The sequence below is a fragment of the Protopterus annectens genome, chromosome 4.part1 (genome assembly GCF_019279795.1).
Source record: "Protopterus annectens isolate FY-2018-M chromosome 4.part1, PAN1.0, whole genome shotgun sequence".
Classification (NCBI taxonomy): domain Eukaryota; kingdom Metazoa; phylum Chordata; order Ceratodontiformes; family Protopteridae; genus Protopterus; species Protopterus annectens.
The window spans coordinates 515,547,642-515,575,587 of record NC_056734.1 but is presented as its reverse complement, the minus strand read 5'-3'; the positions used below and the strand labels follow the sequence as shown (position 1 = coordinate 515,575,587).

At 37.7% G+C, this 27,946-nt stretch overlaps 1 protein-coding gene across 1 annotated transcript in view; it reads left to right on the top strand.

The window, feature by feature from the left end:
- ANO7 (anoctamin 7) overlaps positions 1–27,946 on the top strand; it is a 1,683,969-nt gene that overhangs the window by 1,461,167 nt on the left and 194,856 nt on the right. Inside the window, exon 20 of the mRNA XM_044070329.1 lies at positions 22,172–22,377. Coding sequence (XP_043926264.1) covers positions 22,172–22,377 — 206 coding nt within the window. The remainder of the gene's footprint in view (positions 1–22,171; positions 22,378–27,946) is intronic.

The window sequence follows — 27,946 nt, the reverse complement described above, 5'->3', positions numbered from 1 at the left end:
GCTATACACTTTTGGCTAACTTGTAACTGGCCAAAATTAAACACCTCTTAGTCATGTTATCTTGATAGAGTCCTCTATACGTCCTGTCCTTAATCCCATTATTTATGAAGACAGTAAGCTTGAGTTTGTAAATAAGGTGTGTAGCTTGAGTGTTCTTGGACTGTCAGCTGACACTTCAGGACCAAGTGTCAGTTGTTGTTAAAGCTTTATTTTTCCATCTGCTATATATATGTATATATATATATATATATATATATATATATATATATATATATATATATATATATATATATAGACAGAGAGAGAGTTATATTTATATATATATATATATATATATATATATATATATACACACACATACACAGTGGATATAAAAAGTTTACACCCCCTGTTAAAATGCCAGTTTTTTTTATATAAGCAAATGAGACCACAATAATTCATTTCAAAACTTTTCCCACCTTTAATGTGACCTATAACCTGTACAATTCAATTGAAAATTAAACAAATCTGTTAGGGGAAAAATATAAAAAATAAAAAATGTACAATACGCTGGTTGCATAAGTGTGCATACCCTTAAACTAATACTTTGTTTTGTGTCCACACCCTTAAACTAATACTTTGTTGAAGCACTTTTTGACTTAATTACAGCATTCAGTCTTCTTGTGTACACACCTGCCATCAATTAAAGAGACTCTGATTAACCACAAATAAAGTTCAGCTGTCCTAGTAGGATTTTCCTGACATTTCCTCAGTTGCCTGCTACAGCAAAAGCCATGGTTCGCATGGAGCTTACAAAGCGTCAAAGAGATCTCATTGTTGAAAGGTATCAGTCAGGAGAAGGGTGCAAAAACATTTCCACAGTATTGGATATACCATGGAACACAGTGAACACAGTAATCAAAAAGTGGAGAAAATATGGGACAAAAGTGACATTGCAAAAAACTGGACGTCCTTCCAATACTGATAAAAAGGCAAGAGGAAAACTGGTCAGGGAGGCTGGCAAGAGATCTACAGCAACACTGAAGGAGCTGCAGAAATATTTGGCAAGTACTGGTTATATACTACATGTGACAACAATCTCCTGTATTTTCCAAATGTATGGCCTATGGGGCAGGGTTGCAAGACAGAAGCCTTTTCCTACAAAGAAAAACATCCAGGCCCGGCTAAAATTTGCAAAACAATACATTAAGTCTCCCAAAAGCATGTGGGAAAATGTGTTATGGTCTGATGAGACCAAGGTTGAACTTTTTGGCCACAATTCCAAAAGGTACATTTGGTGCAAAAACAACACTTCACATCCCCACGGTGAAGCAAGGTGGTGGCAGTATCATGCTTTGGGATTGCTTTTCTTCAGCTGGAACTGGAGCTTTAGTCAAGGTGGAGGAAATTATGAAGTTCCAAATACCAGTCACTTTTGGCCCAAAACCTTCAGGCGTCTGCTAGAAAGCTAAGATGAAGAGGAATTTCACCTTTCAGCATGACAATGACCCCAAGCATACATTCAAATCAACAAAAGAATGGCTTCACCAGAAGAAAATTAAAGTTTTGGAATGGTCCAGCTAGAGCCCAGACCTAAATCCAATAGAAAGTTTGTGGAGCGACTTGAAGAGAGTGCACAAGAGATGCCCTCGCAATCTGATAGATTTGGAGCATTTTTGCAAGGAAGAGTGGGCAAGTATTGCCAAGTCAATATGTGCCATGCTGATAGACTTCTACCCAAGAAGACTGAATGCTGTAATTAAATCAAAAGGTGGTTCAACATAGTATTAGTTTAAGGGTGTGCACACACAACAAAGTATTAGTTTAAGGGTGTGCACACACAACAAAGTATTAGTTTAAGGGTGTGCACACACAACAAAGTATTAGTTTAAGGGTCTGCACACTTATGCAACCAGCGTATTGTACGTTTTTTTATTTTTTATATTTTTTCCCCTAACAGATTTGTTTCATTTTCAATTGGATTGTGCAGGTTATAGGTCACATTAAAGGTGGAAAAAGTTTTTAAATGATTTATTATGGTCTCATTTTTTATATCACAAAAACCTGGCATTTTAACAGGGGTGTGTAAACTCTTTATATCCTGTGTGTATGTGTGTGTGTGTGTATATATATATATATATATATATATATATATATATATATATATATATATATATATGGGTCTACTTTGAGACATCTAAAACCCATAACATCTAATTTCATAACATTGAGACCAGAACATCTAAAACCCATAATATCGAATTTCATAACATCTAACACTACAAATCACAAGAAAATAACATCCCCATCCACATATAACACCAAACACATGTTTTGCTATGTTTATGCAGGGGGGGCAAGCCCTCTTGCCCCCACACCCCCGTAAATTAAATATACCAACTCCAAGACCACACTACAGTGGGAAAAAGTTAATTTCCTAACCCCACTGTATCAAGCCCCCCTGCAGAAACGTAGTAAAAAGTGTATTTGGTAGTTTGGTGTCATTATATGTCATTATATCTGGAGGGGATGTTATTTTCATATGATTTGTACTGTTAGATGTTATGAAATTAGATATTATGGGTTTTAGATGTCTTGAAGGGGACCCATAGATATATATATTTATATATATATATATATATATATATATATATATATATATATATAGCTATACACACACACACACACACACACATCTAATTTAATATCTACACATGGGTACAGGAGAACTTATTATATAGTAGTATACTTAAAGTCATAATACTGAATGCAAAATCCTGAAATGTCAAAATGTTGATATTTTACAATGTTGAACTCAATATACCCACTAGAAACATACAAGTACTACAAATGTACACTCCAGTACACAGCCAGTGAACAAACAATATCACTCCCCTTTTAGTGAAACTCACAAATTAATGCTAACATGGGTCCTGAAACGGGGGGGGGGGGGTGGACAAGTCCAGCATGCTCTACACATGTAGGGGAGTAGATATTTTGATTTCAATATTTTAACATTTCAGAATTTTGGCATTTCAGTATTGTACATTCAGTATATATATATATATATATATATATATATTTTTTTTTTTTTTTCAATGAGTTGATATGGCCTCTGTATATATAAGGAATTCTAATAATTTACCTTGATCTACAGGCTAAACCCTTGATCCTAACCTGTTGAATGGAAAAGTGGATAAATGCACAAACATAACTGGTAGGTGGACTAATTCCCCACACACTCCCCCTTTTCGAGGGATGTGGTCTTTGCACTGCTTGTATTTGCATTAAAAATTCCAAGTCTGTAACAACCTGGAGAAAAGTTCAGCTTTCAGAGTTTTATGGCCTGCAGCAAAATTCAGATTTCCATTGAAAATAACAATCTTCAAACTGTAATGGTTAATAAATTACCACTCAATGAATATTCAAGAACACTAAAGAATAATTACATCTTTTTGAGAGTTTTAACTCATAAAAGTATATATTCAGTAATACTGTAATACATAATGTTTTCATATATAAAAGAGTCAAAATAATGACTTACTTTAAAGAGCATTTGATATTTGCAATTGATGGTGAATTTGAGTTCTGTACTGTGAGTCTTTCTGAAAGAATTCTAGCATTCTTTCATGGTACTCTCCCATTGTAGAATTCAGGTCTTTTAAATTAGTACCAGTAAATGGGGTCACTATATATTAAGGCCTCCAGCTGTCTAATATGGAATTGGCTCCCCTCACTCTTTCCTAGCTGTCAGCCCCTCAGCCTATTTAACATTGAATTTGTGCTACATTATCGGAAGCGTGTTGACCACTCCAACTGCGGTATAATCTGATCCTATTACTGCTGCCATGTGAGCTCTCTTATTCTTTGATATGTTAATAGTAATCCACTAAGTCTTTATTCTTGTGCACACAGGACTTGGTTTGTCTTTATGCAACTATGAACATACCTGTAAATAAATGTAATTGTTGTATCTTGTTAATGTTAGCTGCTAATCCATTTAGGACCTCCACCTCCCTAGACATTGGATTATGTAAAGGTTGTAGACTTCATTGTTTTCATGTAAGTGTCACATGAGCGTATTGCTTTACAGCTGGAGTTGGTTCTGAAGTGTAAAAATAATTACTCAGTCAACAAAGTGTTATAAATTGCATATATTTAAAGCCTGTATTTATATCTGTAGAAAACTGCATATTTAAAAGCTAACAAATACGGCAGGTTAATGATTAAACAAACAGTGGAGGGAAGCACATATGTTCTTATTACAGACATGCATTTATAGTATGGAGAATGTCATTTTGCATGAAAAAAATAAATTATTATTTTTGATGGAGTGTAAAAAATATTCTCAGGGATTCTGTAAACTCTGTGTAGGCTTCGAGAAGCCTACAAGGAGTTTAAGTTTTAGCATGACGAGCAGCATTGCTAATCACACAAGTAAGGGTTCATGGCCAGCAACAGTGTTGCCAGGTAAGAAACCATGCAGAGCAGTATGAACACAGAAAGAAGAAACATTCAGGTTTGCCTACAGACAAACCTGATCCAAGAGATCACTCGGACAGCCACAGTGACTACCATGGCTGAAAATAATGCAATAACAGCAGTAACAACACTGTAAAGAAAAGTGTACTGAGTGCAATGTCCACTAAATTATTTACAGAGGGAGAGGGTAAATGGCAAGGGCAACTACAAGGAAAGGAACACTGGCAGGGACAGTGTGCTGATGAAAATGTGCACATACATGAATGATAGGAATGAATAAAGAGGATGAGGGCATGGTAAATATGGAAATATCTCCAAGATAATATATGTCAATGTATGTACACTTTCAAGACAAATTTGTAGCATAACATTATGCACATATGTAGATAGCACAGTACATACTGCTGTTTACACCTCCTGACCATGTATATTATGATATAAACACACATGATAGTATATATGTAACAGTCACAGAAGGTTACATGTCAGTAGAGGTGAATGTTTGTGATATAAGCATCAATAACATACCCAGTGGAAAGGACACTTAGCAAGGATGGTGCATACAATAGGGGGTATGTGCATACACTGAAGATCTGCAAAATGACTTGCTTCAATATGACTGACATGTCACCGTAGCTGTTAACCAATCAGGGACACACAACACTAGATTCCTGCACAAACGTAGAAAGAAACAGGCACAATCATGGACACTTTTAAAGTATTATGACTATTAACTTGCACATTGACCAAATATGTGATTGTAACTTATATATGTTTTGCAGTAACAATATGCTACTACAAAAGAATAAAACAGTACAAAATCGCTGTTAACAAAATTGGTCACTTTATTTTGCAATTCTTCTTTTAGGAAACACCACTGCTTATCATTAAATCAAGCATGCAAAAAAATATTTGCAACAAAGTGAAAAATGTTTTACGTTCAAGTTTATCCTAACTTAACCTAATAATTGTTCATTGAATTCATTGTTGTAATATAGTATGGAACTGTAACAAACGCACATCTCACATCAGTCGACTGAGTATAAGCATACCTGTCAACCTGGAAACATCAAAAATCTGGACAAAAGCCCATGAAGTATAGGTACAAATCTGTATGCTGATTAACATACATTTGCATACATTATGTAACCCTGCCCACTCCAATGGACTTGTGGGATACCAACTTTCAAACGCAAACTGAAAATAGACAACCAAAATATGGCCCCAAAGTCCCCCTGCAGCCATTCCAATGTCCTATTACTTGGCTATTTCGCCCCATTTACCATAAACACTGTAATGTGCATATTGCTTTACTTCTACAATGATTATTTGAATTTCATTTAAAACTTTTATATTACATTTTATAGCACAAATACTAATAGACATTTGCTGAACAAAGCAATACAGTCTCACAATGAAAATAGACTTAGCATTAAAACGTCTCTGCCCTTGAAACACACATTCATTGAAACAGCATTGAAACCCACATTAAAAAAAATGCATCTGATCAGTGGCGGATAAAGATTACCTTTGGGCTGTTTTCAAATTATAGGCCCCTTGCACATGAAACATACATGTGTTCTTTGATACACTGTCCTGACTGTATTAAATTATGTTCCTTGTATAATACAGCACACTTGTTAGAGCGCACTTTAAATTTATTGTTTTGAACATTTTTCCAGTAAACAATAAAACAAAATGCATGAACCAGTAATGACAAAACTGCCCAATTCAGAGCATTTCCATCATAAAAGTCTACTCAAACTTCTACAGTCTACCAGTATCAGGAAATATGCACAAATCTCTGCAGAAGTAAAAGTCATCTAAATAATTCCACATTAAAGAGATCTGTAACTAACAAAGAGGTTGATGCTAGCAAACAACTTTATATTTCATTGTTTCATCTACAAGTAAAGAGCTTGTTGTCCTTGAAGAATAAATTACCTATGTTACATTAAAAAAATGATAAACTAATAATATTTCAATAGGGAATGGATGGCAAACTGATAGGTTTATAGTTACTAGGTATCTCTGCCAAAGGACATTCTCAGGACTGCAGCATCACCCCCATTAAAAGTACAACACAATACAGTATCAGCAAACCATCTACATACTGTGGGAGTAGATCCCACAGCCTTCTGCAGCAAAAGCAAGTATACTACCTGTTGTACTACTAACAATGCAAGTACACTTTGCATAAGCAGCGCTAAACTTCTCTTTCCCTGAAGAACTGTGCAGCACAAAAAAACAAGAAAAAGCCAAAATTTATTTGGGGGGAGGAGACGAAGGCCCAAAACCGGGGACATGTTTTAAACATTGCTTGTATGATCTTAGAAAGTCACTAGAATAAAATCTTGTGTTACCATGTGTTTCCTGAAAGACAGGAAGACTGAAACTTAAATGGCTATCATTGTTTAGTGAATTCAGTTCTCACTTATTTGTGAGAAAACCACAAATTTTATTTTATTTTATTTTAACACTTGTTTACCAGGAAAATACAACTTAGAACAAATCCAAATTTTCAGCAGAGGCCCAGGGAGAAATGCTCCAGATGCATGTCTTTGTGTCATGGGAGGAAACCAGAGCACCCAGAGGAAATCCACACACAAACACAGGGAGGACATGCAGACTCCACACAAAAGGCACTTCAGCCAGGAATTGAACCAGAGAACCTCTTGCTGTGAGGCAACAAAGCTACCACTGCACCATCCACATTTTAGGAGGAAAAGACCAAAATTATGAGCGAAACATTCCAGATATTCTGTGAAAATTTGTGCAGTTGAAAGCTATAATTCCTTCAATCAGAAGTATGAGCCTTTGTAACCCTAACAACCAGGTATACCTAACTGGGGCATTTTACGCACATAATAGTACAATGGACACACACACACACACACACACACACACACACACACACACAGTGTAATTCAAATGGCAGCAAAATATAATTCCAACAGTAAATAAGCAAAATCATTCCAACACTATCTAAAATGCAAGAACGTAATTCAAATGGCAGCAATAATTGCAAGAAGGTAAACACATAATAGTTCAGTGGCTGAATGGAATGGTGCTAGCAGCTAAAACTAAGAAAGAACATAATTCAAATGCTTGTACCTGGAGAAGCTGGGCTGGGGAAGTACTTCAAATTCAACACACCATAATTCAAATGGCAGCAAAATATAATTTCAACAGTAAATAAGCACAATAATTCCAACACTATCTAAAATGCAAGAACATAATTCAAATGGCAGCAGTAATTGCAAGAAAGTAAGCACATAATAGTCCAATGGCTGAATGGAATGGTGCTAGCAGGTAAAACTATGTAAGAACGTAATTTAGATGCTTGTACCTGGAGGAGCTGGGCTGGGGAAGTACTTCAAATTCAAGAATGCTATTCAAATGCTTTAGGAAGTAAAAGTGCTTTACCTGGAAATGCTGCTACTGCAGTCAACACACGCATGCTATGTTGCTGTCCCCTCGAGACCTCAGCCAATTTTGACAGGCTGCTCACGAAGCTGATGTCATTGTGCATGCCTCTGCATGTGATGACATCAGCGGAAACAAAAAAAAGCTGAGAAATTTGGAAATAAAGGGGGCCACACGGGACTTCGTAACACCCCCATTATTTGGACCTCAAACCCAGTAAATGTCAAGGAATTCAGTACAGTTGAGCGGTATGCATATAAACCATGTTTATAAAAATGTAGAAAACTCTTGATATAATGATATAAATGCTCAATTTAAATATTTAATTGCACTTTATGTTGGTTCAAAAAACTGAATAAAGCTCTTGATGTAAATGCTCATTGCAAATGTGCAAATATATAATAATACATTGCAATATGTAAACATGCAATGTCACTTTGACGTATTATAATTGTTTCTGAGACTGTGACTGCTTTGCAATGAGCTGTAACTGCTGGTGCAGCTGAGGTCTGTCTTTCGGTGAAATGCACAGGGCCATGTCTGCTATTTGGAGATCAGCTATCTTCCCTTCCCCTCCCCTCCAGTAATAGAAGCAAACGTTTTTATGAACAGTTATCTGTACTAATTTGTACTATACTCCTAGAATTACAAGTTGCTAAAAACACAATTCACCATACAAATCTAAAGTCGTCTTCGTCCAGCATCAAATACTTCCAGATAAGGTTGACTATTTTCTGTCCCCTGCATACATCTCTGTCTTCTCATAAAGAAGTCTCATCATTCTCCAAGACTTGTGGTTCATCTCCATGTCACAAACAGTCTCCAAAAGTGTGTTCTCTATTGTCACAGACCATAAAAATTCCCTCAACTAGTTTGGGAACTATAGCCACTTAATTACTCCATTCCTTCAGCTGGTGAGCCATCAGTTTATTTGATCACAGTGTTCATTAAATGCACATTGTCCTTTAGATCTAATGGATTCTGCTCTACCAACTCCCTTCATCATGCAAGGGCTGTAAAACATCCTGCACAAGACAGTAGGGGAACTTCCCTGGGGTCTTTTCAACCCCCACTTCCCTTTTATAAAGATTACTTTGAATCCCTTTTGAGAACAGGCTATACGTCCTGTCAGACTAATTTAGCCAACAAAAGTAAATAAATACAATTTTTGTAGAAACACATGAGTGGCAAGTCCAGGCTAAAAACAGCTCTTTAAAAAGCATTCATATTTGTCTTTTTCATTGTGATCTTTAATATATGTAAGCTGGGATAGTCAAAAGGAAATACACTATTTATATGAAACTACCATTGGATCATGCAGTCTGTTTACTTACTACTATCACTGGATCACACTAATTAGGCCTCACAGATTTCTAGTACCACATTTCAAGTTTGGAAGTATGGCACAAATATTTAAGACTGTATGCTGTTAAACTAAGACCCTGCAGGCTGCAGGCCTGCAGCAGTCTTGGGTTTGATTCCTATAGCTTCCAGTTCCTGCTGTGTGACTCTGAGCAAGTCACTTAGCCTGACATTGTTTCAAGACTCTTCTTGAAAAGGGACTGTGTGCCTGGCAGTCTTACCTGGTTAACAATTTGTATGTGGCATCTGCAACATGGGAACTTCACAAGTTGGCTAATCTTGCCAAGACACTGTTATTCTGATTTTGTAGTATGTCTGTCAGTCAGGAGTCACATTTTCTTGTTCCTCACTCTAATCTCTGTTCCTAAAAATGCAGCATTAGTTTAGTTCAAATGCCTTATCTGTCTACTCTTGTTCACCACAGTGAGTCCCAGACTTTGCTTTCCCTTGTATCAGGTAACTTTATTTATTTCTTGAAGTACTGTCCCTGAAATGGTTTACTTTTAGCTTTTCACTGTTTTAAACCCACAGCTGTAAGCATGATTTGAATTGCCTTATCTTCAGTTGCTGTTTCCCAAGGCTTTTGTTAATGAAGTGCTAGACAATATGGCCAGTAGCTGCCCTAGTTTCCTCCTTTTCTGGATGATGATTTAGATCTACTCTCTACGCACCACACACACAATTAAATACATGTGGGTCCAGCCCCCAAGTTCCATCTTTATCATCGGTAAAACTTACTAGAAAACTGAATATTGTTTTTAAACATCTTCATTGAATTATCACTTGAGACAACAGAAACAAACTTACATTTATGTAAAAGTAATCAAACCACATTAGCTAGAACAGAGAGTTGTTGGTTTTTGCTGTTTACCTTTGGTATATATAAAATGTATGTTGGTTACATGATTGTGACAATCGATTTTTCAGGTCACCATTCATCATTTATTACATACCAAAAAAGGTGAGTTGAAAAACCTTAAAAAACACAAAAAAAACTTTTTTCAGGGGGAAATCCCCACACACACACACACACACACACACACACAAAACACAAAATTGCATATACCAACTGCACAGTGGCACCACCTTGAAGAAAAATGGGGAAAAAAACAAACGCGCACCACCTGCTTACACAATACAATACATTGTGGTGAAACTCACTGCAACATTAAATTCACAAACTTCATCCACTTGACCAATGGTGAAGTGCAAATGCTCATAAATGTGTGTGTGTGTGTGTGTATATATATATATATATATATATATATATATATTTATATATATATGTGTGTGTGTATGTGTGTATATACAAAGCTGATGCCCATATGGCCGAGACCATATGATCGACTTTTGAAATGTCAAACATCTTAAAAAAAAAAAAAAAACTTACCTACATGTTGCTGCACCCCCCACACCCCCTGCAATTTAAATATACCAACTCTCAGATTGCACTACAGTGCAGAATATGGACATCTTCCCATTCTGCACTATATGGAGATGCCCATTCTGCATTATTGAAATTTCAAAAGTCGATCATATGGTCTTGGCCATATGAGAAATGGCTTTTTGAAATTTCGATAAAGTGTGTATATTTATGTGCGTCTATGTTTCTGTTAACTTTTTAACTAGACTACAAATGTTAGCTGTATACATTTTAAATCATTGAGGGCCTAGAGTGAGGGGGGTTTAGCTAGTGGAATAATGTCTGCATGTTTCCAGTTATCTGGGATGATGATAATGTCTGTGATCAAGGAAAAACTGATAATGTATGCTAGAGGCTAAGTGATAAATGTTGATTGAGCACATGGTGTAGAGCTTGAAGGACTAAACATTTGTAACAGTCAGTTTCTTATAGTTACTTCCTGACATCTTTTCATGCAATAATTTAAAATGAATAGTAGTCAGTGCCAGGTACTGATGTGCATTCTGAGTAAATGATGGCAATATGCTGGCTGTAAAGCTGTTTGCATTATTCTCAGGGGCAGTTGCAATATTATCTTTGTTCTCTCTTATTTTTTTATTTTGGTCAGTTTACCCACACTGCCTATTGATAATCATCCCCCTCTCATCTAGTCATCCCATCGGGGTGATTCATGTTTTTTTTTCCTGGTTTTTGGCCCTAACCTTCCCTAGTACACTCAGCATTGCACAGTGTTAGGGAATTGTAATGGACCATCTGCAAAGCATATCCCCTCACTTTCACAAGGGGAGTTTTCTTTCATGTGATCCCATCTTACCTCCCCAAAGCACAGAAATTAGCTTCCCCATTCTCCACCAGGGATATTGCAGTCACCAGTTTGCCCCCCCCCCCAAGTATGAGTATGCTCCACCCTCCCGGAGAGAGGTGAGAAGGCATTGCCTCTCCATGTATCTCCCTTTCATCCTGGCTCATCCACTGCTGAGGCCACTAAATCAATCCCAGTTACCTTGGTTGTAGTCAGGGCTCCATTCTTCTGTGCCATGGAGCTAGGCAGCAATACTATATTTAGGTTTATTTTAGACATGGAGAAAATTAATGTGGCAGGATATCCACATACTATTGTCGACAACTTTCATTTTGTTTACAGCATCAAGGGAGTGGTATATTTGGTGCAATGCTCCTCTTGTCTTTGTTTTTACATGGGTAAGACTGAATAAATGTTGAGAAAAAGAATTTATCACTAAAAAAAAAGGGTGATTTGAGCACCATCTTGTGCAAACACTCTAAAGGTTGTGTGCAATGTAAAAAGTTTTTATTCTTTGTTTTGGAAAGGGTGGTACCAGATTTAATAGAGGGGACATTGGCATGACAGGCTTGAAGCCAGAGAATTTTATTGCCAGATTGAACTGAATGTTTCTATCTCCCAGGCATAAGTAAGATTTCAGTAAATAAGTTCATAGGTAGGTACTAGGCTATCTGCCCAAAGGCATTTATAAGCCTAGCCGGAATGTGTTGGCTTTCGCCGTGCCCTTAGATTAATTCCCTGTGCCTCCATCCAGCAGAGCTAGTGAAGTGATCCCTGGGGTAAACTTTGTTTCCCATCCACTCGTCAAGGTTTCTCTTGAAGAGGGTTAGTGAGGAGCTCTGCCTAATGTAGATTGGAATTTTGCTCCAGAGCATGGGAAGTCTCTGGGACAGGAATCTATCCCTCCAGCACATCCTATTTATTGTTGTGGTGAGGTTTAGATCCCTGGAGCGTGTGGCTCGAGGGGATACGGTTTTCTTTAGGTGGAGCATGTCCATCAATTCTGGGTTGGGCATGGCCTTGTATGTCAGGCAGAGATCACCTCTGAATAGGCGGTATGCAACCAAGTACAGCTGGAGTTTCTTCAGTCGAGCTGCATAGGGCATCTGCTTGAGGCCAGTGATCCTCTTGGTGAGGTACTTATGTGGTCTTTCCAGTTGTTGCAGGTGTCTTTCAAGGTACATCACAAATGGGGCATTGTACTCTATGATGGTGGATCTGATGAGTGATGCGTAGAGGGGCCCAACTACTTCTTTCGATCTGGATGCAAACCCTTTTGTGATTAGGTGGGCCACATCGAAGGATTTTCTAACCACTTTGGCAATGTGATTATCAAAGGAGAGGTTACTATCTACTTGGGTCCCCAGATCCCTTATTACGTCTTCCGTATTTAGGGGGCTACCACCTATGTGGTAGTTTGTGGGTACTTTGTTTTTTCCAAATGGGATAACTATGCACTTTCTGGCATTTAGCTTGAGGCCATGGTTTTGGTACCAGGTATCTGTCTCAGTGAGACCCTTTTGGAGGATGTCTGTGTCAGTCAGAGAGTCAATTATAGCCCCTAGTTTGCAGTTGTCTGCAAACTTGGTCAGCCGTAGTCCTCCTGTGCTTGCCTGTATCTCTGAGAAGTATATGCCAAACAGGAAGAGTCCTAGGACTAAGCCCTGGGGAATGCCACTTGTAACTGGTTTAGAGTCAGACCTAGCCCCTGCAACTCTTACCATGAGGGTTCTGTCCGTGAGCCAGTTGGCAACCCATCTTGTGACATAGGGGTTTATGTTCAGGCTGGTGAGCTTGTCTATAATACCTGACTGGGGAATGGTGTTGAAAGCCTTTGCGAGGTCTAGGTAGGCTGTGTGGACCACCTTTCCCTCATCTATAGCCTTGGTAACTGTCTCAAAGGTGTCCACCAGGTTTAAGAGGCATGATTTGCTCTTAACAAAGCCGAACTGGGTAGGGTCCAGTGTTTGGAGGTTCCCATTGTCTCTGTTAATGAGATCCATGATGAAGTGCTTTGCAGACCAAGCTAGTCTGGCTTATAGGGTGATAGTTCCCGGGGACCATTGTGGCTCCACCTTTATGGAGCGGAATAACCATTGCTGTGCACCACTCTGTGGGCACGTAGCCTGTGGAGAGGCTGAGTTTAAATAGTGTGTTTAGGTGAGGGGTTAGTTCATCTTTGAGCTCATGTAGGATGCAGTCTGGGACACCGTCCGGTCCCATTGATGCTGTGTTTTTGGCTTTGGAGAGGGCTGTTTTAACCTAAGTATCTGTGATTTCAGGGACACTACATTCTTCTGGTATAGTTATGGGCCCTTTTGGGGGTGAGAGGAGGGTGAAGTTTGCACTGAACCTGTCTGCCAGGATGTTGGCTATATCGGTCGGTTCAGTGTATTTTGTGCCATTCTGCAGTAACTCTGAGCAGATCTGAGAATTGCCACTTAGATTCTTGACATAGTTAAAGAATGCCTTGTGGTTATCTTTGGAGTCCATGGCAATCTTTCTTTCAAAGCTAGCCTTGGATGATTTTATGAGGGAACATATTTTCTTACCGATACTGATCAGGGATGCCTTTCCTTCTTGGGATTTTACTCTTTTCTGTACTAGTTTCCTCCCTCTATTGTATAGCTTGTTTATGGCAGGAGTCCACCAGACTGGTTTCCTTTTCTTGGAGGAGTGAGTCTTGCTTTTGTTTGGAATAGCACAATCCATGCATTTTTGTAGGTGCCCATGTGAATATCCAGAATGATTAGTTTAGTCAGATTGGTTGACCTCCGGTGTGGAACACCAGTCGCCCGTGTTGGTAATGACCAAATCCAATATGTCACCTCTGGTGGGGGTGTTGACCAGTTGATCCAGGGAGTTTGAGTTTATAAATTCTAGGAAATGTTGGGCAAGGGAGTTTGTACTTGAGTAGTTTTCCCAGTTAATGTTTGGGTAATTGAAATCACCCAATATCAGGGTGTTTGGTAGGACCTTTATGTTTCCCAGTGTTTCCAGGAATGCAGAGTGGGGGTCCTGGGACATGGTGGGTGATCTGTAGCAAGCTGTAATTTGAATAGCAGTTTTACCCGTTAGTTGCACACGGATGATCTCTGAAGCATCGTGCTGTGCCACTAACCTGGAGTTGTGGTTATCCTTGATGAATATGGATACTCCCCCGTCTTTTGTATTTCGGTCCGGGTTTTGTGGCCGAAATGTATGGTATGAGTTGTAACCTGGTAGTGCTGGGGTGCTCGCTGGAGCCTTTAACCAGGTTTCTGTTACTGCACATATATCGATTTTCTCCATACTGAGGAGTGCTTTGAGTGCATGCATTTTGAGGTTTAGACTTCTGGCATTGAGTAGCATTACCCTAATTTTTTTGTTACTTGTGTTATTTACGGCAGTGGATTTGTCTTTTGAGCCTTGCCTAAAAAAGGCACTATGGGGGTGGCAAGAGCCTTGGCCAGTATTTGAAAGCCTAAGGGTGACAGGTGCAAGCCGTCTCTAGTGAAGCAGCATGCCTTATCGAGCATATCATCCCAGGCTGACAGACACTGGATCCCCTTTAAATGACACCAGAAGCTTAGCCAATTGTTGAAATTGATAATTTTTTCTCTATACCGTGGTATTATTCTTGGTGAGGGCAGGATGCTACTCAGGGTCATACCGGCCTGGGCTATGTGATCAGAGAGCTCCTCCATGTGTCTTTTCATGTAGTCCAGGGAGGTACAGCTCAGGTCATTCACACCAACATGGACAATGACAGAGTCATATTTGTACTTGTTCTGGAGTGACCTGAGTGCTTGTGTTATGTGGCGGATCCTGGCACCTGACAGGCAGCTAACAGTAACCTTCTTCTTATTCAGCCTAGTGAGTGGGACATCAGTGTGCCTGACTATAGAGTAACCTATTACTAGTTTGTTGGGTGTGTTATTTTGCCTTAAGGGCTGTGATTGTGTGGCACACTGGTTTTGTGAAGTATGTGTTTCATGGTTTGTGTTGGGGGGGGTGGAGGCTGCTTGGATGTCTGCTTTGGAGGTCTCTGTTGCTTATGCAGATTTTTATTTAGAGCCTCCGATTATGTTTTCATGTATTTGTGTGTGTTTTTTGCCGGTGCTGGTTTCATAGGCCTATATGAGACTGGTGGTGTGATGCAAGAAATTCCCTTCTCCTCTTGACTGCCTGGACCAGTCTTGGGTTGAGAGAGCTTAGCCTCCAGTTTGGCTGTATAATTGCATCTCTCGCATGTATTAGTGTTTGGTAGAAAGAGGAGAGGGTTGTCTGTGTACATGAGGCAATTGTAACGTTGCCTCAAAATGCCCAGGTTCACCAGTTGGACCAGAAAGTACACCTGAAACTGCCCTTCTGACATGCCTGGATAAGTACAGTGAACTGTTTTACTGATTGGCTGGTAAGGTCGAATAGAGACCCTTGGCCTTCTCTACAGTATAGGGGGCTCTAGTGCTAAGGTTTATTAGTGCTTGCTATGAGTTTTGAGCAAGTACTGGAATGAGAAGTGAATGGTTTGAGTGCTTAAGTTGAAAGTTTGTCTAGTTCCAAGGGAAAAATTGAAGAGTAGACTTTGTGGAGCCGGGAATAGTTATACCCTTGCTAACCGGCGCAAATGCAGGTTTTATAGCAGGGAAATGAAAGAGATAGAAATTAGCCCAAAATGGCCAATAAACTACTAATTTCTGGGATGAAACCACTCCTCCAGGGACAGATAGGCTACTCAAAGCTCCCTCTCTCACAGTGAACACAGAAACTTCCTTCTATCCAAGTAAGGTATGGGCAAACACAGAAACTTGTAACATAGCCCTGAATTCAGCACTAACCTGAAAACTGGACTATACTAGTTTAGAAAGGTGGGACAACAAGTATATTTTTTTGTTTTTTTCAGAAAATAAAGCAGATACAATCAAAAAAAAAAAAAAGCTTGTTAAACCTTAAAAAGGCTAAATTATTAACTTTTTTTTTACTACTTTTTATACAAAATATGAATGTTTGATAATTTTTGATGTGCTGCTAATTTAACGGGTTTTAACTGAATTTTTAAAGTTTTATTATAATGTATTTGTGTGTTGTGTGGGCTTGAAGGGAATTTTTTTAGATTTATGTAATTAGTTTTTTGGCCACATGGTGGCAGTGGACAGGTTTATTAAAAAAGGAAATGGTGAGTGAAAGTTTAAGCTGATGAAGTTCCTGTTGTTTTGTTTCGAACTAAAGTCCTCATTAAACTAATTTTTACACCTTTGTTGGGTCAGTTTTCCATGAGTGCCAGGTTGCCTGCTTTCATTTCTGCTTAAATGTCACTGTTGATGAAGGATAATTCTGCTACATTTAACATTTATTTTTTTGTCTCCATTTGGAAACAGTCTATCCTGAATAGGATTTAATATGTTAAAGACAGTAGAGAAGGCAGTGACTGAGTTAGTGTCTTGCAATACAGGAAACCAGTCTATTATATGTAGCTCAATAAGAAGGGCAGTTTCTCTTAACTTTGGGACTGACCATATTGCTTTTAGTGACCATGTAGTTAATACTAGCCAATAGTTACTCATAGTATGAGGGAAAATTCATTTGCTGTGCATTTATCTGGGATATTTGTTATTATGAGGTCAGGTAAAGTGCTAGTCTCAGACACTGGATTTGGTGTGGTGGGATTTCTGTCACTATTAGATTGTGAAAGTCATGCATTCTTTGCAAATTAGGCCTTACTGGACCCATGATAATTGCATCTGAGGTCACCCAGAAGGAAAAGTTTTAATCCCCAATTTTCATTACATTTCATTGTGGTGTCTAATAAAGTCAGGTGTGGACAGTAGTGTGATATACAGTACTGCAACATAAATGATAATTTTACTTCTTCTGGCATTTTTATATACTAGCCAGTTGGAGGGTGTGTTCTTTATGGTATTCTTTCGGTTTACATTCATATGGTCGGCCACACATTGCTCAACCATACATTTAACCGACATTTCAAAATGAATCTCGTATCCTCGAATGGTCAGAACATCGTAAAAACAAATTCGACATTTCTGACCACTCTACAGCCTAAAACGAGTGCTAACATGGGTCAAAAAGGGGATGGGATTTTGCGATTCGCAACGCTTGCAATCGCATTTTTGTAATGTTGCCGTACTCCTTTCAGCCATACCTGGTCGACCATCTGCATGTACACCTTTCTTTCTAGCTATCAGTATTGAGTGACTGCAGGTAGGATTTTGTGATTTTAAGTAGAACTCCTCTGTCTGTTCTTGTGGCAGGCCTGTTGTCACAGAAGAATATGTAATGGTCTTACAGTCTAAAGGATACTTTTATTCATTCAACCAAGATTCACATATATTACTGAGGCTGTTCATGTTGGTAGCCCCAATTTTAAGATTGTCTTAGTGTAAGTGGGGGATTGTTATAGTTTCTGGGATAAGGAATCCTGGTTGGGTTCAATGTCATCAGCATTTATGAGTAGTAGCAGTAGTAATGCAGCAAGGAGTTGTGAATGGTGACTTTTAACTAAGAGTGACTGTTTTCTGTAGAAATAAAGTCTGACTCAAAGTTCAGATAAATGTAAGCCTACAGGTGTAGCCTGAGCGGGGCTACTGCATTTACAAAGTGGATCCAGTAGGGTGATTTTTGAATCTGCACTATGACAGTAGCTGCTAGTGTCCATAAGTACATAGTTTGAACAAATGAGGAGGATAGGAGTACCAAGTCTACATATGACTTTTTGCAAGTTGGAATAAGAAAGTGTTTTACTTATTTTGGGGCTATTAGACAGAGCTAGTCTAGAATCCAGGGAAGGAAGCGTCAATGTATTCCACTTGAACAGAGTCAAATGTCAAAGTTATTGTAGCTGACTCCTTAGCTATAAGTAATAGTCTGACTCAGTACTACAGGTGAGCTGTGGAATGAGATTTTGGTTGTTAAGAATGGACCATATGAAGTCAATGCATGGTTAGCAGAGATTTTGATTTTCCACCTTTTTACATACATACATACAAATATTTCAAGAATGGGCAATGTCCTTCTATTATGCCAATATACCAAAGCAGTCATTCCTGTAATAAGTGTCCAAGTCATTCTTAAAAATATCTTCACTAGTGTTTCCTTTAATATAATTTGATAGTATTAGTATATTGGTATATTGGATTCCAAGCATCTCTACACAATTAATTTGTATGTTTTTACTCTGGCCACATCTTAAGTATTTATAAAATGGTTTCCAGTTTTGCTCAATATATTTATATATATATATATATATATATATATATATATATATATATATATACACATCCATGTATATATATTTTCTTCAAATTCTTCCTGATTTTGTCTTGCACACTGTTTGATTTAACTGCCCAGTTTGTTTACTTCATTTTTCACAAGTTATAGTTAGAACTTGTTTCCATTTCATGTATAGTAAACTCTCAGTTAACAGGAACTCAAGCAACCGGCACTCTCAAGCAACCAGCAAAAAAATATCAAAGAAATACAGTACAATTTTCCTGCATTGTTGCACTTTGTTTTCCCCCTGCAGAAAAATACCTTAACTTTTTAGAGTTTTAAAAAGGAAGATAGGAATAAATTCCCTCTCTCTCGAACCTGAGAACAACCCAAACCAAACAAATAGTATAAGGTACAGTGTTAGTCAGGCCTATTTTTAATAGTAACTCTCAAGCAACCAGAAACTGCAGTTATCCATCATCTACCAACCCCCATGGGTGTCGGTTAACTGAGAGTTTACTGTACTTTTATCTTTCATTTCAATTATCTTGTTTTATGTGATTGGTAGCAGAATGTTTAAAGAGTAGAGCAGGTTAACAGATACAAGTTGTATAGCCGCGGTGGTGCAGCAGTTAGCGTTGTCGCCTCACAGCAAGAGGTTCTTCCATTCAGTTCTTGGCTGGAGCGCCTTCTGTGTGGAGTCTGCATGTTCTCCCCACGGTCGAGTGACGTTTAAAGACATGCAAGTAGGTGCGTGCGTGAATGGGAGTGCCTTCATCGAAGGTCGGGCTGCCTACTTTGCATTGTAAAAATCCACTGCCAATCATTAGTGGACCGGAGTTCTGCTGTGGCGACCCCTAACCGGGAAAACCCGAAAGACATTAGTAACAGTTAACTAGAAAGAAGGCCAGTTTTGTAAGATGGAGAAAAGATATGAATTGATGGTAGAGACTGAACTGTTATTATACAATTAATATACAGTGTGGTATTACTGGTATTAAAACAGTATGGAAAATATTTTTAAGAGTTGCTATTTCTGAATCTGCATTTAAAGAGATATTGCAAAAAAGTGTGTGAAATAGTAGGACCTATGATTAAAATTTTTACCAGCTTGATTTTATGGTCTGAGGGTGGCAGGTGAAAGTAACTTTAAAAGTAAAAGGCTATTTGCAATACCAGAAAAAAAATTGTAGGTGGAAGTGAACAAGGGTCTTGTACTGTTTATTGGTCAACCTAAGACATGCTATACATGTGGAACATGTATTTTCTCTGCAAAACGCTGAAAAACTGCAGGAAACACAATGAAATTGGCCTTTGTGTAAAGATTGTGATATGAAATGTTTTAAATGCCATTTGGAGGAGTATTTTTGACCTGACTGTACACAAGTGCTAAAGACATTTAAATACTGGGGAGTGTAGAACAGAAGACTGTTGAGAGACATGAGAGCAGCCAGGTAACAAGAATTCAGAAACCAAACTTTATAGAAGTGGGTGAGTGAAATCTGTAATAAGCTTTTAGTTTTATCAGAGAAGTTAGCTAATGAATGATTTATTTACTTGTTCATTTGTTAAATGGGTAAATGCAGTAGCCCATTTCTGATATTTTCATCTGAAAATCTATATGCAATGGGGAAGGATAAACACAATACACAAGAGACAATTTAGAGTACCCAGACAACTGGCATGTTTGGGTAACAAACAGGGATACCTAGATAAAACATATTTAGACATGGGAAAAACATGTCAACTCAACACATTCGGGGACTTGAATGTCATGATTGAAACCTGGAGCTGCAAGGTAGAGACTTTAATAACCACTGAGCTCAGTGTAGTAGTTAGTGGTAGGAAAGGAAGTTTAACAACAGAAAAAGAAGTGAGCAGGAAAAGAAAGCTCTAACAAGATATAAGTATTAAAACTTCAGGTAAAAATATTTAAAAATTACTGCAATAAGACAAGAGAAAATAAGAAAACAAAGAACAATGTAAGTATACAAACCAATAAAACTGATTTCTTCAGCCTGCTTTGGCAGCTGTTCAAAAAGTTTTTCATGTTGCCATATTTACAGAAAACAGTTTCTCCCTCCTCTCATAGGTTCACAAGTTATGAGCATTTAATTATCCGAGGGTCTTCCAGAAAGTCACCCAGGTTTTGCCTTTGCCATAACTTTGCTTTTTAAATTTGCAAGAAAAACATTTACATTAAGCAGCAATGAGAATAGCAAGAGAAATACAAGAAGACAAGTATACAAACTAAAAAATAACCAGATTTACAGACATTCATATAGCTTGTGCTGACATCTGTCTCAAGAAAACCTTGAAGTGCTTTTACCTTATTCATTTTATACAAAGTTCAGTCTTCAGCTCTTCACTTAATTTGCACACTACTAAACAAGGCTCACAGAAAGAAATACAAGGTTTGTTTTCTGCCTTAACCTAGAACTTTTAAAACTAAAAAAAAAAAAAAAAATCTGTAAGTAAAATAACACTGCAGTGAAGCAAGAGAATTTCAGGATAAATTAAGTATACATATTAAAACAATGAATACACACAGCAGTCTGTCCTGACAACTATGCCAAGAAAGTTTTAATGCTTATCAGTCGTTTAGTGAAGCATAACATAATACTCCAGAGAGTGTTTTATGGCATTAATTACATTTTTAACTAAATGATGTTCACGTTAAGCAACACAGGACAGAATGTTTTACATTGGCAGCAAGTTCATTATAAATAAAACAGGTAAAAAAAAGAAATGGTAACTTCATTTTTATTTAATGTATATCTGTACATAAGGAGAAGATGGATAATATTTATTTAGTCCCACAGTGACAAAGGACTTAACAGTTTTGTACCATCATTCTGTGGTCTTAGATTTAATCCTGACTTCACTCTATGTGAAATTTGCATGTTTCTTCAAATCTACACAAGTCCTCTGTAATTTTTTGGTTTCCTTCCACCTCAGAAAAATATTTTGCCTTAGTGGACTATCTACAGTAAACTGCTTCTAGCTTTGTACATGTGTGTTTGAGTGGTATCACAGGTGGACTAGCATTCCGTTTAGTGTCTAGTCTGATTTATATTCATTGTTTGTTAGTGGTATCGTAGGTGGACTAGCATTCCCTTTAGTTTCTGGTTCAATTTATATTAATGTTCTCTTTGTAGGATAGGCTCCAACTCACCATAACTGTGAAATGGCTTTAGTAGTTACTGAGATTGTATGGATAATATGTGATTTGCATTTTGTAAATTTTCAGTGTTGTGTTTTTGGGGGTTAATGACAAGTTATTATTGTATGAATTACATATTATGTAATTACAGTATTTTTTATGTCAGTAGATGTTTACACACTGCCAGTAATGATCTTACTGTAGTGATTATTTGCTGAGACAAACACAATGCCCTTAAACTATCTCTCTCTCTCTCTCTCTATATATATATATATATATATATATATATATATATATTCTAATATCTCTTCCTGTCTTATTGCAGTACTCCAGTTTGGGTTCATAACCATTTTTGTGGCTGCCTGCCCACTTGCTCCACTCTTTGCCTTGCTCAACAACTGGATAGAAATTCGTCTTGATGCCCATAAGTTTGTATGTGAGTATCGTCGACCTGTAGCAGAGAGGGCCCAGGACATTGGAATCTGGTTCCATATCCTAGAGATAATCAGTTATGTGGCCGTCATTAGCAATGTAAGTAGTCACTTCATGATGTTTTACAATTTCATTTTGTATAGTGGACTGCAGTACTTTTTAAAAAGTAATACAGATATGACATAGCATAAGATATTCAGTTTATTATAGTTTAACTTTACAACACTAAAGAAACTCAAACTGTTATAAATATTATGAACAGAGCTCATCAAGTCTGGCTCATGATGAGATTTCAAGAATAATACTAGCAATTTTTTCAAACTGTAGCACATGAAACTACTGTTTCTCAAAATGTAGTTAGTGAAATGAGGGGAATATTTCCATGCATTCAGAATGACATCTAGTGATGGATACAGACTTTACAATATGAAGGAAGTTTTCTCTTATATTATGATTCAAATCAGACACTGAGTAAACCACAAATTTTGTACGCTTAAACATTCATTTTTATTTTGCTTTTGAATGTTATTAATTTATGTTTTTGTGTCTTTTAGAATACTTTGCCAGTCTACCCCTATTGTCTTTTCTCAGAAAGGCATTCCTTTTCATTATTATCTGACATTTTATCAGTGCTAAAGAATGTTATAAATGTTATTTAGTTTTATACTATTAGGTTTTCTATAGTTTTCTTTACAGGGAAAAATATAATTTTTTTCCATTCAGGCTGTGATCTGGATGTTGCCTTGGAACTGCATGAAGTTTTCGTTGAGTAGTTTCTGAGGTGACTGCATCTTAAGAGTGAAGTTTAAAATCTTAGTTAGATAGCAACCTTAAGATGAAAAAAACATGGTGTGAAATAATCGTTATCCACCATAAATAACCCACATAAAACTGTGTGACACTGCATGCAGTGGCATCCAAGTTGTTACAATGACTACAAAGCTACTAAAGTGTAACAACACAGATGACCAGTGAATGTATCCTGTTTAGCAGAATATGCAGAGAGTTGGCCATGGTAGTGACATTTTAAGGATAAAATAGATTCAAAAGTAACCAAGTACAGATAATTACTTATGCACAGGGGTGTAGCTAGGATTTTCAAATTTGTACTCACAGCTCTCAAACTGCTGCCCCCCTCCCCAGCCAAGCTACGGCCATTCTCGTAATTCACGGTTCGCTCTTTTAGTATCGATAAAGAGGCATTCGCTGTAATGCCTCTTCAGTAATATAATATAGATTCACTCAAACTCGGTTCCTTGAATTGAAAATAAACCTGAAAGTCAGTTCTTTGAAAAATGCAGCATGGTAGTTGGGGTAGAGGATTCATGCTTTTGTTTTCTGTAACTAGGTACAGGTTTTGAGCTTGAGTAAATTACTAACCACCTGCTACCCCATAACTAGGGTGTTTTACTCACACACACACCCCACCTACCTCTTAGTGCAAGAAATATGGACAAAGCCTAAAATAAACAGGGACAGATATTAAATAATGCTCTTGTGAACTTAGAAAGTTGCTAGAATAACAGGATTTGTGCTAGTATGAGACAGTTGCTAGAATAACAGGATTTGTGCTAGTATGAATTTTTCTAAAGGACATGAAGTCTGAAACTCAAATGTGTCATTATTTAGCAACTTCAGCCTTCAATGATTTTCTAGAAAATCAAAAAATTATGAGGAACAGACAAAAAATATGGGGCAAAAATCTGGACATTCTGCAAAATTCGGAAAGTTGAGAGGTATGCTACCTACCACACACACACACACATACCTCTCAACCTCTTACAGCAACAAACCCATAAATAAAATTGAGGCAAAGGCCCAAAAATAAAGACTTTTTTTTAACTATTGCCCTTATAAATTTAGAAAGATAATAGAATAGTATTAGGTCTTGCATTAGTAAGAATTTTCTGAAAGGTATGAAATCTGAAACTCAAATGTCTGCCATTATTTTCTAACTTCAGTCTTTAATGATTTGTCACTAATTTGCCAGAAAACCGCAATTTTATGAAAAACGGACCAAAAATGTGATGCAAAAATATAAAATTGCCAGACAATACAGCTGGGAACCTGTCAAAGAAGGGACACCATTTTAATATGAGCACTGTTAACTTGAGCAGCTGACAAAATTAGAGAATCTACATGCATTTCTGAAATAAAAGTAATGTATAATTCTGATCATTAGTTATTTATAATTGTAAAGCCTCCACGTTTTCTTCCAAAATTGCTATTTTGCAGAGGGATTATTAGGGGGGAGCAACATTTTGAGCCAAAATTGGGAACAGTTGAGCGGTTTGGATAGATGTTAGAGAGCATTTTAAATGTATTGTTTTGAACATTTTTACAGTAAACAATGAAACAAAATACATGCACCAATAATGACAAAACAGCCCAATTCAGAACATTTCTATCATAACAGGTTCATAGTTACTACTAGATATCTTCGCCAAAAAGGACTACAGCATCCACCCCCTTTACAACACAGTACAGTATCAGCAATGCAACTACCTACTGTGGGAGAAAGAACCCACAGCCTTCTGCATCAAAACAAGTAAACTACCTCTTGTGCTATTAGCAATATAAGCAGACTCAGCATAAGCAGCACTAAACTTTAGTTCCCCTGCAGCTCTCAGCTCCTTGTAAAATGTACTAGACACTCAGCTGCATCTCTGAACTTTGCAGCACAAGAAATCTGGAAAAAGCCAACATTTATTGGGGGGGGGGACAAAAGCCCAAAAACCAGGACACATTTTAAACATTGCTTGTATAATTTTGGAAAGTTGCTAGAATAAAATGTTGCGTTACCACCATGCATGTCCTGAACTCAGAACCATCTGCACTACAGTCAGTGCAACATACCACTATGCTAAATCAGCAGTTTGAAAAATAGAAAGACTGAAACTTAATGGCTATTAGATAGCTCTGAACCTCTTAGCACAAAAAACCTGGACAAACAAATGCAATAATGAGGGAATACAAATTCAGTTCTCACTTCACACCTTAGCACACACACACACACACACACACACACACACACACACACACAGACAGAGACAGAGAGACAGAGACAGAGACAGAGACACAGACACACACACACACACACACACACACACACACACACACACACACACACACACACACACACACACTCTTTACGATTGCTCGATTCAAGCCTGATCTGTTTCACACATACTCTCCTTACCTGATTGCTCCATACTTTCCTGATCCGCTCGCACTCCTACCTGTTAACGACTGCTCCATTCAAGCTAATTTCCCGGTCGCAGTCAGCCGGACATGATGTCAGCTCCCGTTCGCCTTCACCACAACACCCAGCAAGCATCCTTAAAGAACCAATGCTTTTTTTTAATTAAAAAGCTACTGCACCCAGCAAGCATCCTTAAAGAGCCAACGCTTTTTTTTTTTTTTGTTAAAAAGCTACCCCCCCTTCTAAATAAGTTGTACTGAAATCAGTACAGTGCATATGCCTCCCGACATCCCTGCTTATGCGTTAAGTTACAATCCACACCTTAAAATGTGCTGCTTCATCTGTACTTGACTTGTAAGGCAATGGTGAAATTCTAGTACCATTATAAACATCAAATCCCTTTAAAAGGGAATATAGCATTGTAGCAGATAAGGAGCTTTATGTTCTTGTTGCTGTGTGTCTTTCTTTGAATTCTGTTATCACAATCTATAATTTTACTGTTATAAGTCATCACTGTCTGAGCATCAATTCTTAATCAAGCCTAATTATGAAGTAGCACTTTTTTGGTGTACTCACAGCTGGAGAAGTGGATTCGTAGGATGTTGTTTTGTAGCAGCACTTACTTAGTGTACTGTCTTCAGGAATACCAGTCACCTAGCTCAGGCAGGTATAGCAGCAACAACAGCACTTGTTTAGCAATCACACTTTCAAAGTAGAAGTAGAATCTTGTATACTTATTCTCAGAACAGCACTTGTTCAGCACTCTCACTTTCAAATCAGTACCTGCTTTGTGCACAGCTGCTCTGTGTACTCACTGTCAGTGAAACACTTGTTTAAATGCTTATACTTAGAGCATCATGTTTAATATCTCAGGTTTAGAATACTGACCTATTTCTTATGCATTCTTTTAAAGCAGCACTTGATTATCATACAATTTAGCAACAACACAGCATCTGATTGAACTATTATGTGGGTTATATATTTATAAGAATGAAAATCAAACATCATTTAATTCCCTTTCCCTTTAACTCCTAAAAGTAGGTATTCATCTTTATCCATAAACATGAAAACCCTAACACTGTGACACAATGTTTAAGACTGAATGACAGGTGTATAGATTCAAATGGGAAGATTTTGTTTAGATATGGTAAGAGATTTCTTCTTTATCTTTGGCATACAGAATTCTTAATTACCATAACCATTATATGGAAGTTTGTGCTTTTTTGTGTAGACAATTTGAAAAATTTGGCTACCACTCTTCCCTCTGAAGATCGTGCTGATTTCAATTTTACTGTTTCTAACATTTCTTAAGTATTGTAACATGCCTTAAGGAGTGTGTGTGATTGTGCAGATACTGAATCTAGGGCCTCTGCTTCTGCTACTGTTTCAAGGAGGCATGCTTTGGTATGTAATCAAAAGTTTTCTGATGAGGTAAAGTCCAACATTTTGAATTTAGCTTTATATAAGGTTTTATTTGACCCATCTGCTGCTCAGATCCTCAGACAATTTGATGACAGGGAAATTAATTCAGGGAGTTTTTAAGATTATCCAGAACCCCCTTACAAAACTCTCAGATCCATTTTCATGACTAAGAAACAAAACAGGCAATCCATACCTTCCTCAGCCAAGCAGAAAAATAAAGAGATGACAGAAAGGGAACTATAAGAAACAAGGATCATTTCTAAAAATGTAATCTACAACTTCAGAATGACTATATCTGTGTACTTCCTGTCTCTCTTCTTCCCCTCCTGATCCTACCTCTCAAAACCTGTCCCATCAACTGCCTCTGTTCATTCCTCTTTGGCAACACAGTGTGGCAGACTCATGGGTGTTAAAACATAGTTCAGGAAGGACATAGTTGGCATGAATACAAACATCTCCTTTCAGGGATTTTCTCCCCACCCTCTGAACCAGATTTTCTTCCTCCAGTTCTTCAGCACTTATGTACTGTAAGAGTCATGGAAGCAGTGCCATTAAAGGGGCAAAGGCTTCTGTCCCTGAATGTTTCTGCTACAAAAGTAAGAGTCTTGTTAGAGACCAGTTCTATATATTTTCTTCCTTAATCTGTATGTTAATGTTCCAAAATTCAAGATGGTGACCTTTCAGAGTCTTGTTACCTCTCACAGGGAACCTTTGTGGTAACATGGGACCTGAAAGACGCATACCATTACATCCCAATAACCAAAGGCTTCAGGAAATTTCTCTGATTTGCTGTCTCTGAGTCATCTTATCAATTATTTACATTAGAAGTATAGCAAGTGTGGGGACAAATGGAGCAATGCAAATGAGAAGTGCAGTTCCTGCATTGTTCTTTTCAGTTCTTCTCGTGTGTTAAGGTGTAGCACAATTTACTGATTGGGTTGTTAACAGTTGGCTTGCTACAGTGAAAGCTGAAGTCCTGTTTTTTTTTTTGTCTTTCACTTGAGCTGAGGGGAATGGGACCCTATATCAAGAACCACTGGGAGC